The sequence below is a fragment of the Limulus polyphemus genome, unplaced genomic scaffold (genome assembly GCF_000517525.1).
Source record: "Limulus polyphemus unplaced genomic scaffold, Limulus_polyphemus-2.1.2 Scaffold31, whole genome shotgun sequence".
NCBI lineage: Eukaryota > Metazoa > Arthropoda > Merostomata > Xiphosura > Limulidae > Limulus > Limulus polyphemus.
Genome location: NW_013665641.1, coordinates 1,401,083 through 1,415,460, shown reverse-complemented (window position 1 = coordinate 1,415,460; position 14,378 = coordinate 1,401,083). Strand labels below are relative to the sequence as shown.

General features: G+C 32.5%; 1 protein-coding gene across 2 annotated transcripts in view; it reads right to left on the bottom strand.

Moving 5' to 3' along the window:
- The window catches only part of LOC106459950 (rho GTPase-activating protein 18-like), a 174,724-nt gene that overhangs the window by 108,363 nt on the left and 51,983 nt on the right, over nucleotides 1–14,378 (bottom strand). For both annotated transcript variants that reach the window (XM_022386920.1, XM_022386927.1), the window contains exons 6-7: nucleotides 10,661–10,830; nucleotides 8,880–8,921 (exon numbers count right to left, since the gene is read on the bottom strand). In XM_022386920.1, coding sequence (XP_022242628.1) covers nucleotides 8,880–8,921; nucleotides 10,661–10,830 — 212 coding nt within the window. The remainder of the gene's footprint in view (nucleotides 1–8,879; nucleotides 8,922–10,660; nucleotides 10,831–14,378) is intronic.

The window sequence follows — 14,378 nt, the reverse complement described above, 5'->3', positions numbered from 1 at the left end:
CTTTTATAGACACATGGAGAAATTTCTTTTAAGAAGAAGTGAAACAACGGATACGATAACATTTGAAATAAAGCGTTTATGTGGAGACATTTTTGAGGGTAGTCCGGACGCCTCTTATCTTATATTTTCGTATCTAAAAGATTTCATGGTCTTCTTATAATTCGTGAAATGAGGTGAAATGAATATTAAAATAGTCATATTATGAACAGTGTTGCTAAGATTTATCTTACCTGTTCATAGGATCTTGACTTTTTTGCATAATATAAGGTAGTTTCTATATTTTAAGTACCGACAGTTCTACAATTAATCGAAGCGTTCCTTATTTTCACACGTATAGCACACCTTGTTACTGGTTGATCAGAGCTTATAAACTGTTTAGGTGTCCCGCACAACGGTAAAAGTGATTCGCTTAGTAACAATGACAGAATAATCTATTTTATTTTTGGGAACGCACGTTCTTTTAATAAAGTAGTGCATTATCCACCATTTAAAAAAAAAACCAGTTATTTTTATTAGGGACTGGCTATAAAGTTCATTGAGAAGGTTCCCGTTAGGCTGACCTCAAATACAAAAACATAAGGTCTGCTCACAGATTTCAACAATCTGTGTTAGTAATAATAATAACACAGGTCTACGATGGTTATATTTTCTTGAAATGTTTACATGTTCTACAGCTGAATGTTCTGTATGCTGAATCCGAAAATGATATCCATTTTTTTCCATCACGTACAAATTTTTCTCAAAACGTCATAACGCAATACATGAAAAGACCACAACACGTAGTTTTGAGACTAAATGACGTAGATTTCACACATAAAATCAGGATGAATGAGGATGCATATTCGTTTGATATCAATGCTCTTCCATTTTCTTCAGTTTGTCTGTATGTTTGTTAACAAACATAATAATAAAAAAAATTCATTGTGGTAAACGAAATAATAATTGTGATCTAAGTAAGAGTTTTTCTTTCCGATTTGTAAAAAAAATCTTTACGTGATAGAAAAAAAAGAGAGTATTATTTTCGAAATCTGTGTAGCTGAATTATGGAAAATCCGTTTTTTTATGAAAATTTAAATTCGTAGGCCTGTGTAATAATTAGACCATAAAAACTGTTAACGCAGCCTCCGCTATCTCACCCCCAATGTAACCCGGTAATCTCACTGAAAAAGCCCCCGGTGGCTCACAGTTAAGTCTGTAGGCATATAACGCTAAAGATTGAGTTTTAATACCCGCGGTGGGCAGAACACAGATAGCTCATCGTGTAGCTTTTTGCTTAACAATAAACAAACAAACAATGATCCCAAAACTGTCAGACCCATCTGTAATTATTTCTTGCATGATAAACATTTTCAAGAAATGTTTGCGACAAATCCTTAGTATTCAAAAAATACACAATAAAATTATATGCTTGGATAAGTAACACATTTTTTTTTGTTTCCTGAGAAGCAATTATTTGCAGACCATGAATGAAAGTTTTAGATGTGAGACGTTGTAGACTCGTCTATCATATCTACTTTTGTTTTTGCTTTTCTTATTTCTAGGTTTACTTTTAAGGCTTGACAATACAGACAAAGCCTGCCATTGTATCAACTCTACTGCGGGTCCTGTTTCTTCAGTTACCACTCTTAACGAGGTACATCTTACTTTATACCCTAGATTAATATTTGTAACTTTATGTGTTTATTTAAATAAATTCCACAATAACATTTGTGTGCTCTCACTAAATGTGTTATGGACAATTTGTCACGTAACAGTAGTCTAATAAAAAACGTGCTATTAACACTACACTGTTTCTAACTAACTCGGTAAGATGTAGCCTAGTTTTTGAAATGAAATGATGTAACCCGGACATATATTGATTATGTAGGTCACTTTAAAGCCAACTCCTTTAGCCCCTGGACTGTTGTCCTCTTTCTCCTTTTTTCAACGAAACAGAACTTGAATTGACATGCTAACCTGAACTCAGTTACACCGAGGGTTCTCAACAATACAATATATTGATTTAGGAAAAATGATTTCCATAACGACCTCTAGAAGTGCAGTTTGTAGAGTATTTGGTTATTTTGTTTGTTTTGAATTTGCGCAAAGCTACACGAAGACTATCTTCGCGAGCCGTCTCTAATTTAGCAGTGAATAACTAGAGGGAAAGCAGTTAGTCATCACCACCCACCGCCAACTCTTAGACTACTCTTTTGCCAACGAATAGTGGGATTGACCATCACATTATAACGCCCCATGGCTGAACGGGCAGACATGTTTGTTGGGACGGGGATCCGAGCTAGCGACCCTCAGATTGCGAGTCGAGCATCATAACTAACTGGCCATGCCAGGTCAATTTGGAAAGTAAAAAAAGCGTTGTGAAATATATTTTATCTTAGTCCTGTTTTCATATCTATTTCTTCATGGGTAAGATAAATGTATAATAAGCACAATACATAAATTTATTTATAAGCCTAGATTAAAACGGAACAGTAAAAATTGTAAAGTGCTATGTGAATTTACTGTTGGATTTAATCTTACCTGAGAACACACCTAACCATACGTCATTATCTGATAAAACCTAAAGCTATGTGAATTTACTGTTGAAGTTAATCTTATCCGAAAACAATAATTTGTACAAGAACTAACTTGTCATGAGGTGATTTCCGATGTTTTATAATAAACTGTTTTTATTTTTTGAAGATACAATTAGCTGATTTAAGGCAAGAGTTGTTTACTCCACTGATTCAGTCAAGACTAACAAAGGACTGCAAGCTTCGTCCTCATTACCCCGTTTTGGCCAATAGAACAGCGATCCATCTATAGTAGAATCCAAATTTTCATAGTTCGAAGAAAGGGTTTTGTTGTGTCCATTGCCCAAAATTTCCTGTTTTTAAAACTTAAATATGTAGTTTTTATCGAAATAGAAAATATTTAGGTTTGTGTTTAAAATATATGTGTGCCATTTCTTTTTAGAACGCTAGAAAAATATTAAAACAAACGCTAGGAAAACAAACTATAACGATAACTGTACCTTATGCTGTTATGGAACTCAATGTCCATTTTTTTTTCTCCAACATAAGAATAATCTTCTTGAAACTATACTCTTTGTATTTCATAGTGTAAGTGAGAGGAACTATATATAGCAAAATAAAATGTTCACATTTAGTTATGCAGCAAATCAAACCACACTTTCATTCCTTTACAGAAAATAACAGTTTATAACTTCTTACTCCACCAAATTATCTCAAGTGTTTCAGAGTTTTTATCAATAATAATGTTGTCCATATTACACATTCTGTATATGTGTTTTATTTATTATGTTGGCCAGTAACCGAAGACAAGTATAGGGTGGTTATAAGTTCACTATTAGTACTTGGAACAATCTGTAGGGTGAACCACATAACACATGGTTAAAGTATTTTAAGTACACACACAAGAGGTCATGAAAAGAATATTCACTGTTTTCTGGAAATGGTACCAGCATTATTTTGTCACTAGCAATAGATGTCACAACACAATGTTAAGTTTGCAACAATTGGTCGTACTGTTGGGGCTGTACGATCAAAACAGCTACAATAGTGAGGCAGCACTTTGAGCATACTACTGCAGGACCAACACAAGATATGGATCATTCCTCACTCAAATTTTTAGTTACTACTTCCATCACTCCTGCTGACTACCGGTTATAGGGATTACTGGAGATTGCAATTGTTCTTCAATTAAACGATATCCTTACAACAGAGTTCTAGGCGATTATTGGGTCGGGGTTATGAGGTGTAATATTCAATGCCATTGTCAGGAGGAATAAAGTAATATCGTTCATAACAGTTAAAAAAACGTGGAGGGTCATAAAGATAAGTCTCATAAAAAAAACTCTATAAACCCCTAGCACTTTCGACAGATAGACTTGTCTTCATTAGATTAAAAGGCACTGATGAAGACAGGTAGAAAGTTCATTTGACAACAATGACCAGTTTGTAAACTGGCATACCTAGCGTCTTTTCCAGGAACCAGATTACAGTGACCCTTTATGCATCTTTGCAAAATATATTGCCTTTATGTTACCATAGTTCACCTTGAAATATGCTTCAAATTCCCATAATGGTTTTATAAGTACCCTATGTGTCTTTGTGACAAGTAAGTTTAGTGTAAAGTTCTGAAATGTAAAAAAAAAGAAATTATTCACCTATGGATCTCTGGTCTTACATAGGGTCAGTCACTTTCGAAGGCATTGGTTAAGTCATATCCAAGCACGTTTCTGTTCATGTATTCATCAAACGTGTTGGGTGTTCTTAAACAGTTGAATAATGTATGTTAAAACTTTCCAAAAATTACACACAAAATGAAGTAAAATCTATTAATCTTTTAGTCCACCTCATATTTCACAATCGAAGTTCATGTTCTGTTCTTTCATTACAGTTTCACTTCAGTTGTGTAAAAGTGGCTTTAAATGCCATTATTTTGTTTGAAGGTCCGGACAAAACCCTTGTGTTGCCGAATGCTGCTGGCTGACTACCCCTCTCTCAAAATTAAGGAAGGCCATATCTGCGACCTATAGATCTTTGGTTTGAACGTTTAGCCGTTCAAGTGAAAATTGATATTTATTGACTATAACTTGGAAACTTAAACGAAGAAAATACTTAGTCAAGAAATATCTTGGAACATTTCAAGGAAAATGTTTAAATATTAGAAATTTTGTCATAATTCAACAAGTAACAATCAAACAAAAATGAGGCTGAATTACAACAGAAGGGGATGTACGTTGTTTTTCCCTCCCTTACTGTTGCTAACTCATCCGTATGAAGGTTGGTTTGTTTGTTTGTAATTAAGCACAAAGCTACATAATGGGCTATCTGTGCTCTGCCCCACTGGTATTGAAACCAGATTTCTAGCGTTATAACTTCAGAGACATACCGCTGTGCCACTGGGGGGGGGGGGCGTTTAAAGGCTAACACTATTTTTACAATGTGGCATTATATGACATTAATGCCTTGCTGTTTCTAGAAAATATGCGTTATGCGGAAGCAAATATTGGTTCTTTAGAATTCGAAAATGCCACATTCCTTTGATCGTAAATAATTGAGCCACTTCAAGTTCTGTACAATCTTAATGTCCACATAACAAAAGAAAAACAACCCGATTCTGACCCCGGTATTCAATAATTCCAAGTAAATTCAGTACAACAACTGGTACGTGTAACGAAATGTGCTATGCGTGCAAAAAAAGAGACATAAAAACGGGTCAAACTTGCTTGGAACAAGAGTTATGTTCTGAACAGAAACCAATGCACCTGTAGTTACAAACATAACTTACATAAAAATGGGTATTATTTTACTTTTCTGTGTTACAGATAATATATAACTACACTGTCGTTGCTATTGTGTAACCTGAGAACTTTTACAAAAAGAAACGCAACATTTATTACCTAAAAATCTATAGCATATCTGAATAATTGATTTAAGGTAAAATTGCTCCAAATTATTTCACCTTTTACACGTAATTCTTTTAGGTATTAAAACACAAAGGTCTAACTATCTTCCTAAACTGAGCAAAGATTAATTGTTACCGTGAGATATGGTTATACGTAAACAGTAGATTGTTTAATCATGCTTATCATAAGCAATTATTAGGAAACCTATTATATTTGTAACAGTACATTTTTTTTTATCTAGTCCATTTCGGATTTTCAAGAATTGGGAGATTGTATAATAACAGTATTTCAACCATGCTATATTTATCATATCCGTCGCCGATGACACGTTTCGCTCAATTCAGAGCTCATCAGGCCAGCTGGGACACAACAAACACAGTAGTGGTCGAAACACTATTTATATAAGCCATTTGTTATAATTTACGGAGTATTTATAGAGCGTAACATTGGTTAATTAAATTATGAATATCCTGTATAATGTCACGTGGCTCAAAAAACAAAATTTATAGAAAATGATATATTTGAGGTAAATATTTTGCTGGAATATCTTATTTTATAATTAGAAAACATTGTAAATCCTGTTTAAAAACACGTTTGTGTTGTATTAATATACTAAGAAGTCACTGACTCAAGAAAAACGCACGTAAGCTTGATCTGGTTTAAACCTGTATTCAACACAATTGTGTGCTTTAGTACTTTGTTCATTTGAACAGCAGGTCAGTTACAAAAAAAAAACGGATATAAAAACAAGATATTTATAGTTTCTATATTCTTAGGCAGAGTCTCAAGCAAAAATCATCATGGAATAATTTGTACACTGACCACATATACAGTTTTTTTCTGAGGATGGTAAAGAATAGCAACCTTCTTTAAAACCGAAACACACGACATTTATACATACACTAGAATAATATAATGGAATATTTATTGATAAAAAACATGAGTAAACTAGATTCAGCAACAGCTGTTGTTATCATTACGTTGAAAGCTCAGCCCATTTCTGCTCCAAAGTGAGGAAATGGGTATATTATTTGATATTCAAATATTAGAGAGAAATTCGTTTTTCAAAATCTTACATTTCTTGGGCCATCGATTCTGTTTATACATTTATTTTGAATAATACAAACTTCCTTAAGTATCTTTATAATTTAGATTCAGCTTTACTGTAAACATTTTTTTTTTACATTCTTCCAGAGCCTCGTCTCGCCCTCGAGTGGCTTTGTGCGAAATTCAACCAACCAACAAACATTCTTCCAGTCATACTCCAATAACAGTAGCAGAAATATTCAGCCTCAGCTGAATACAGAGTTTTAACATTCTTATATGATTTTGATATTCTTTACTTTTATTGGCCTGGCATGGCCTGATGGTAAGGGCACTCAACTTGCAATCTGCGTGTCACGAGAACGAAATCCGGCGCTGAACATTCTTGCCCTTTTGGGTATGTGGGCGTTATAAAGTGACGGTCTATCTTACTATAATATAGATTTTGCGAAAAAAACAACAACAATAAAATCCGCCTAATCTTATTTTAAATTTTATTTTCGTTTGACCAACATAAATCTTTCTTCAACATCAATTATATTTTATATATACCATCTTTTTTCATAATTTGTTTGTGGGTATTTTTAATGGTCTGAAATAACTTCCACTCTTATTCTGTGGAATAAAAGCTATATTATTCCAATGTTGTCTGGATGACATTAGTCGTTTTCATTACTACCAAGAAAAGTAAGGCATGATAATAAATTGCTTTTTAGATGACTCCTAGAGGATGGGCATTAATTCAGAGTACCTCATTTACAAATTTTTACTTGATTTTTTTAGAAGCTCTGCCAACAACAATACATTCAAAGCCTCTAATAACAGGCAGCGATTTTAGATAAAATATATCATTATTTAAATTATTCTTGTCAGAACAAATGTAGAGGGCTCGCCAAGCATGTGTATAACAAACACCAAACTTCTGATGTAATTAGATTCATGTTGACACCAAAATACTTTTGACATATACTACATTTAAACTAGGCCTCAATTCTAAACAAAACGCCTAAGAAAGGTATAATAAATTCATCAATATTTGTAGCAAACTTAATTATTTCGTTATTCTCATTCGTATCAGTAAATATTTCATCAATGTCGTCTCTTTCGGTTTTATAGACAAAACCACAACATATTTTAAAATATATCATAATAGCAGTCTTCTAAAAAGTACTTTATCATCAAATTCAAGTACTTTCGCAATACATAGAATATTCTCATATATGATTTATAACTTCCATCAAAGAAGATACACATCTGTACAATAAAATCCTGGAAATCGTCTATTACTGTCTGGTTGACTCTATATCAGCGCAAGTAAATTATATATCTAAATATGTATATATATTAATTTAGGTCAGGTTACTTAGTTTATGTTGATAAGATGAACTCAACCCCAGTTGAGTTAAATAACACCCAGTTTTCTAAACATATTTTGGCATAACGAATCTATCTAGAGTTACGGGTTCATCTTAGAATTGTTAGAATACAATGTTATAGTTTAAAAATAACAATGTATTTGAAATGTCAAATTTTTAATTAATTTTTTAAATGACGCTGTAATCAACAAAATTCGTACACTTAAAGAGAGCTTTAAAATGTGACTATTATAGAATGATATTTTATTTACAAAAGAAATAAATCAACTTTAAGTATTTTGATACAAGTAACAAAAGGCACTTCTAAAGCATTTATTAATGACGAGAAAATACAATGCTGAAGTAACACATCTTTCTGTACATTTGTTTGTTTATTGTTAAGCTCAAAGCTAAATCATGGGCCATCTATCCTGTGTCCTCCTCGGGTATAGAAGCCCAATTTCTAGCACGATAGGTTTTCTTAAATTTTCTTGGGAAAAACATCCAATTCTTGGATAAATAATTAAATCTGTTTGTTAGTTTGTTAAAAAAATTATATCAAAACGGAACTCATACACACACATAATTACAAATTCAACTAAAAAAGTTATAAAGAACTAACTCTAAACGCAGTACCTGCTAGCTTAAATATTCTACACATAGAAAAAGTCATGAAGCCCGTGTGATTTGTATTGGTTTTAAAGCAAGGCCACATTGAGCTGTCTACTGTGTTCACCGCAGACGGAACACCCGTGAGGTAGTCTGGTATGTTTTATAAACACATATATGGGGCCTGTTTATCATCTTCATCTTTTTAAACAGACAATTAATAGCATGAATAAATGGCATAAAGTCTTATAGAATTATACAATATCTATTTGTCTGTCTCTCTATCTGTTAGATGCCGCACTCAAAAATTAATATCGAATATTTTATTTGTTTTTTACAACATCATCATATAAAAACAAAACGTTTTAAAGAAATAAATAATTGGCACTACCTTTTATAGGCTTACTTGATGTGAAAAACTGCTGTTCTAATTAGATTGAAATATTAATTAGACTTACCGGAAGCTCTTCGCTGCATTGTAACTCACTAAATCCCTTCTCCTATGTTTTAAAACAGAAAAATAAAAAATGTAAGAAGCAATATATACGTATTGACTTGAACAATATTACTTCTATATAATCTTTTTATATTATAAATTGGTAATTTTAATACGAGAAATAATTTTGTTAAAATGTTTTCTCGCACTAATTTGCATCAGAAAGCCAAACTGCGGGAAATCTACAAATATTTAATATTGTTGTTTCTGGAATTCTAATATCAAATTATTGTATACGTCTTTTTTAACAATTATGAATATCAAAATGAGCTGCTGATCGATATGTTTATATTGCTAGATTAATGTGCAATTATTATTTTTTAATTATGAGCTTACTATTTTTCGTAGAACATGTTCGAATACAATATAAGATTAAGATACGCTTATTAATGTTTCAGTTTTTTTCTTATTAATTAACATTTCTATCTCAAATTAGTTACGCGTGGACATTATTCATATCATTATGACGATAAAAAACACAAAATTTAAGTATATTAGCTAGTAAAACTCTCTTTGTGCAGTATCTACACTCGTATACATTATGTTATATAGTAAGTACGCCTATTATACGCTGAAATGCTTTTCAAACAACGAAGTGTTTGTTGTGCACTACTGCAAAAGCTTCCAAAAATAAGTATTGTTAGTAATAGAAGAATGTAAATTTAAAAACAAATTAAATAAAAGAACTGTCGCTCAAACTGAAATATCGCTATTCCCCAGCAATTTGCGCATGTTCAAACTGAAATTGTCGGTACCTAAAATTTTATATCTAACAAACTTTTTTACACACATAATAGAAAATAAATCCATTACAATGCTATATATCTAAAGATATAAAACTGTTAAAACAGATATACAAGCGAGAAAATATGATCAACGTATCTGTCAATTGATTTGCATCGGGAATGATCACCTTCACACAATATGCTCTCTCACATTCAAACCAACGAGTACTCCCTGTTGATTGATTTAGCGTTGTTAGTGTGCTCAGACTATAATCCGAGGAATCAAGGTTCGCGTCTCGTTGCCGCAAAAACTGCGTTTCGGATTTTGGGCCGTGATCATCAAATCTTGCTATTCAGTTAGATGAAACCTCCTTCGAAAATACAAGTAATTAGAGGCATATCATAATTTATTTTTGAATTGTTATATGACACACTCTGAATTATTTTAGTAATCCCAATTTTTACGCCCTTGCTAATAGTTTTGTTTGTTTTTGAATACTTGTGCACAGAAACTCAAGGACTATCTGTGCAAGTCATCCTTAATGTTGAACTTATAGAGCAGAGGAAAAGCACCTAGTCAATAGCATCCACCGATAACTCTTGGTCTACTCTTGTCTGACGGAATAGACTGATTTCACCGTCTGTCTTTTAAAGCGTGGAACGAGATTTATTATTATTATTAGGCCACAATTGGAGCATTGTGTTAATATGGTCATACATTTAATCATTTTATGTACTAGCAATAATAATTATTAAAACTGGGGTTGATCTCTGTCACACTTAGTGCTATGTCAAAGTATGAGAAAATATCAGTTGTTTTTAGTAAACATAATACACTTATTTACGATTACATGTAACTATAAAGCTCATACTGGAGTTTCTGGAATGTTCTAGTGACGAGAGTTTTAATGAACTGATAGAAAACATTCTGATGCGATTCATGAATGATGGATGTTCTTAATGCGACTTTAATATTGGATTCTCTAGCTAAATGATCCTCTTAATGATGTGTTCTTACTTTATCCACAAGGCGTCTTGTACCAACGGCTTCAGAATACGGGTTCGTATCCACTTGATTATCGTTGCCAGTCGCTGTCCACTCAAGAACATCCCAGGTGTTACCCGAGCTAGCTGGGTGGGACGGTTCTCTCACCGATCTTCGCATCTGATAACGGAGTCCTTCAATATCTAGAATATACATTATTTCAGTAATTTAATGTTCAGTATATCTGGAATATTAAATTGCTCGTCTCAAAATACGCATTTAAAACATCGGTTAATCATGCTGTCTAAAAATTAAAAAAATGAGACAGTTTTAGATTTAATTTTGGGTACTTCCAAATGCAGTCTCTGAAATCTATACAAATTTGAAAGATTTATTAATTCAATTAACAAAACTAGAAATGTAGCCACAAAATTCGCAGGTTTTTAAAACAATTGTAGCGCCATCTATGTAGCTATTTCAAAACTATCATAGAACAATGAAAGAAGTATTTTTTTAATTTTCTTCAAATATTAATAAAACATGGAATTTAAAAGCCAGTTTTTTATTTTCTACCACCTTCGGTACTTGATATTCTAAACATATTTTAACAAATATTTCCAATTGTGATTCTTAACAGTGATTGTTATTGTGTATTTACTTTTTTGAGAAGCAGAGAAACCATGTGGTGTGCTAAACTAATCACATATTTTATGGAACAAAAATATTGTTAAAAAGAGAGTAGACTATAACTAATTTCCTATATCCTTTACAATTCATCTTGTCAAGTTTCCATGATCATGGGTATTAAGAGAGTAGAAAATTGTAAACTCAACCTTTGAAATAACAGGACACAGCCCAAGAAACAACTTTAAAACCATACGCGAAGATGCTCTTCTAGTCTCGGAACTATGTTGGTAAAAGTCATTTGTCAGAATAATGGGTTTATCTATTAAACGAAACTATCATATAAATAGGTAAGTGAGGAAGACCAAACTAGAAGTCTTCCAATTCAATGAGGTTAGAATTTATGTATTTCTACATCTCGATGATAAAAAGCAGTTATATGCGCCTTTTCACACAATCGCAGTTAAAAGTTCGTAGACAAACAACAAGAAAGTAAAGCCACTGGATTGAGTATTTTCCCATAAACCAAACACGTTCCAATCAATAGTTTATATCTGGAATATCACACTATCTTTCGTCGCTACGCGTTTGTATGTTATTTATACTTGACATTTATTTTCAAATTCTGGAGAAGAAGAAAAACGATAGACTGCTTTCACCGTAAAAATGGTATTAAACATTTCCAGTGTAAAAGACTGATATTAGAGTGACAAAAACGAAAACACAGAAAGTAAATATTTAAAAGTAGTTCCAGATTTCTTAATTTATCGAACCTACATTAACACTTTAATTCTTATTACAAACAATTTATTTGAAATTTAATACCTTTGAAAATAAAGCTGCACGAATACCAGTTATGGTTGCTGTTTATTGCAAACATTCAACACCAGGTTAAAAACCAGTTATAGTTGCTGTTTATTGTAAACATTCAACACCAGGTTATAGTTGCTGTTTATTGCAAACATTCAACACCAGGTTAAAAACAGTAAAAATCACTTGATGTTGGAGTATAATGTCAACACGGACAGGATTGTTTGGTTGGTTGGTTTTGAATTTCACACAAAACTAGCTACATGAGTACTATCTGCGCTAGCCGTCCCGAAGTTAGTCAACATCCCGAAAGGGAATGAAATATATTTTAACCATTATTCCCACAATTTCTGAATCGGATCGTAGGTTTTCTTTTCTCCACATTCATTTTAACTTGTCCGTTTCTGCCTGAACTTAGATGTATTTAATAAATAGTATTTCACATCTAAATCGTAATTTGTAAAGTATAAATATCCAGTGGGGGAAAAGACAGTTTTCTGGAAAGACATCAAAACAATAATATCTTCAACGTTTAGTGGCAAGGTGGATAGGTCTTCTCCCTGTAATTAAGCATGTCAAGCATGTAGAAAAAGTAACATTTAAGGTAGATGTGGTGGATAAAGAAGTAGTCGGAATAAATATGCTTAAGCCATGATACAATAATGTCGCGCCTGAAACTTGTGTGATGACCTGTTTAGAGACTAGCTGTATTTGTTTGTTTGTTTAAAGTTAAGCACAAAGCTACACAATAGACTATCTGTGCTTTGCCTACCACGGGTATCGAAACCCGGTTTCTAGCGTTGTAAGTCCGCAGATATGCCGTTGTGCCACTGGGGGGAAATAATAAGTAAAATTGTATATTTTACGTTTTTCATAAATACGATAATCATATCTGATAACATAGAAGATTGTGAAATTAGCAGTGCAACCGAATAAAGCTGTGAGAATTAAGGTGGACTCATATATGTCAATAATTATTCGAATGATCCAAAAAAGAAATGTGAGGATGAACAGTAAGGCCTCCCTTTGATTGAAATGTTTGAAAAATTTGCGATGTTATTGTTATTAGTGCTTTGGTATAATACAAAAATTATTATTTTTTTCTTCATAACTGATAACTGATGGACTCAAGCCAGCCGAAATGGGAGATGGGCAAAGGGAACAACTGTCCAGGGGCCCAGGTGGATGAAACCTGGTTATGCCGTAAAGCCCACAAACCACCTTCAGGCTATATCTTCATTTAATCATAAAAACCATAGTTTTTGGCTTTTCATTGCATGTAGACGCTTGATACATTAGGAATGATTGAAATAATAATTTGATCAATAATTAATATATATTTATTACTTTATAGATTTAATAAATATTTGTTGTTACTTTATTGACGTTTTTACGCTCGTATTGTGAGCTAAAAATGCCTTGTTTATGAGCTCGTTGCTGTCCTAATTTAGGATCTTATTATCAACAAGTTCTTAAAATTGTTAGAAAAACAAAGAGAAAGGGGGCCCAGCGAAAATGTTTTACCTGGAGCCCGTGCTGGCTCTTGACGCTTTTGGCTGGATTGTATCACATAAGCGTTATTTTAAAAGACTATCTATGTCTGATTGTTCAGAGGACTAAATAATAATAATAATGATAATTATAAAAGTTTTACATTGTCAAAGTGAATGTGTGTGTGTCTATAAAAGTTGTACATGGTCAAAGTGAATGTGTGTGTGTCTATAAAAGTTTTACATGGTCAAAGTGAATGTGTGTGTGTCTATAAAAGTTTTACATGGTCAAAGTGAATGTGTGTGTGTGTCTATAAAAGTTGTACATGGTCAAAGTGAATGTGTGTGTCTATAAAAGTTTTACATGGTAAAAGTGAATGTGCGTGTGTGTGTCTATAAAAATTGTACATGGTAAATAAAAGTGAATGTGTGTGTCTATAAAAGTTGTACATGGTAAAAGTGAACGTGTAACATTTGAAATAAAGCGTTTATATCGTATCCGTTGTTTCACTTCTTAAATGAAATTTCTCAATATAAACGCTTTATTTCAAATGTTATCGTATCCGTTGTTTCACTTCTTAAATGAAATTTCTCAATATAAACGCTTTATTTCAAATGTTATCGTATCCGTTGTTTCACTTCTTCTTAAATGAAATTTCTCAATATAAACGCTTTATTTCAAATGTTATTGTATCCGTTGTTTCACTTCTTCTTAAATGAAATTTCTCAATATAAACGCTTTATTTCAAATGTTATTGTATCCGTTGTTTCACTTCTTCTTAAATGAAATTTCTCAATATAAACGCTTTATTTCAAATGTTATTGTA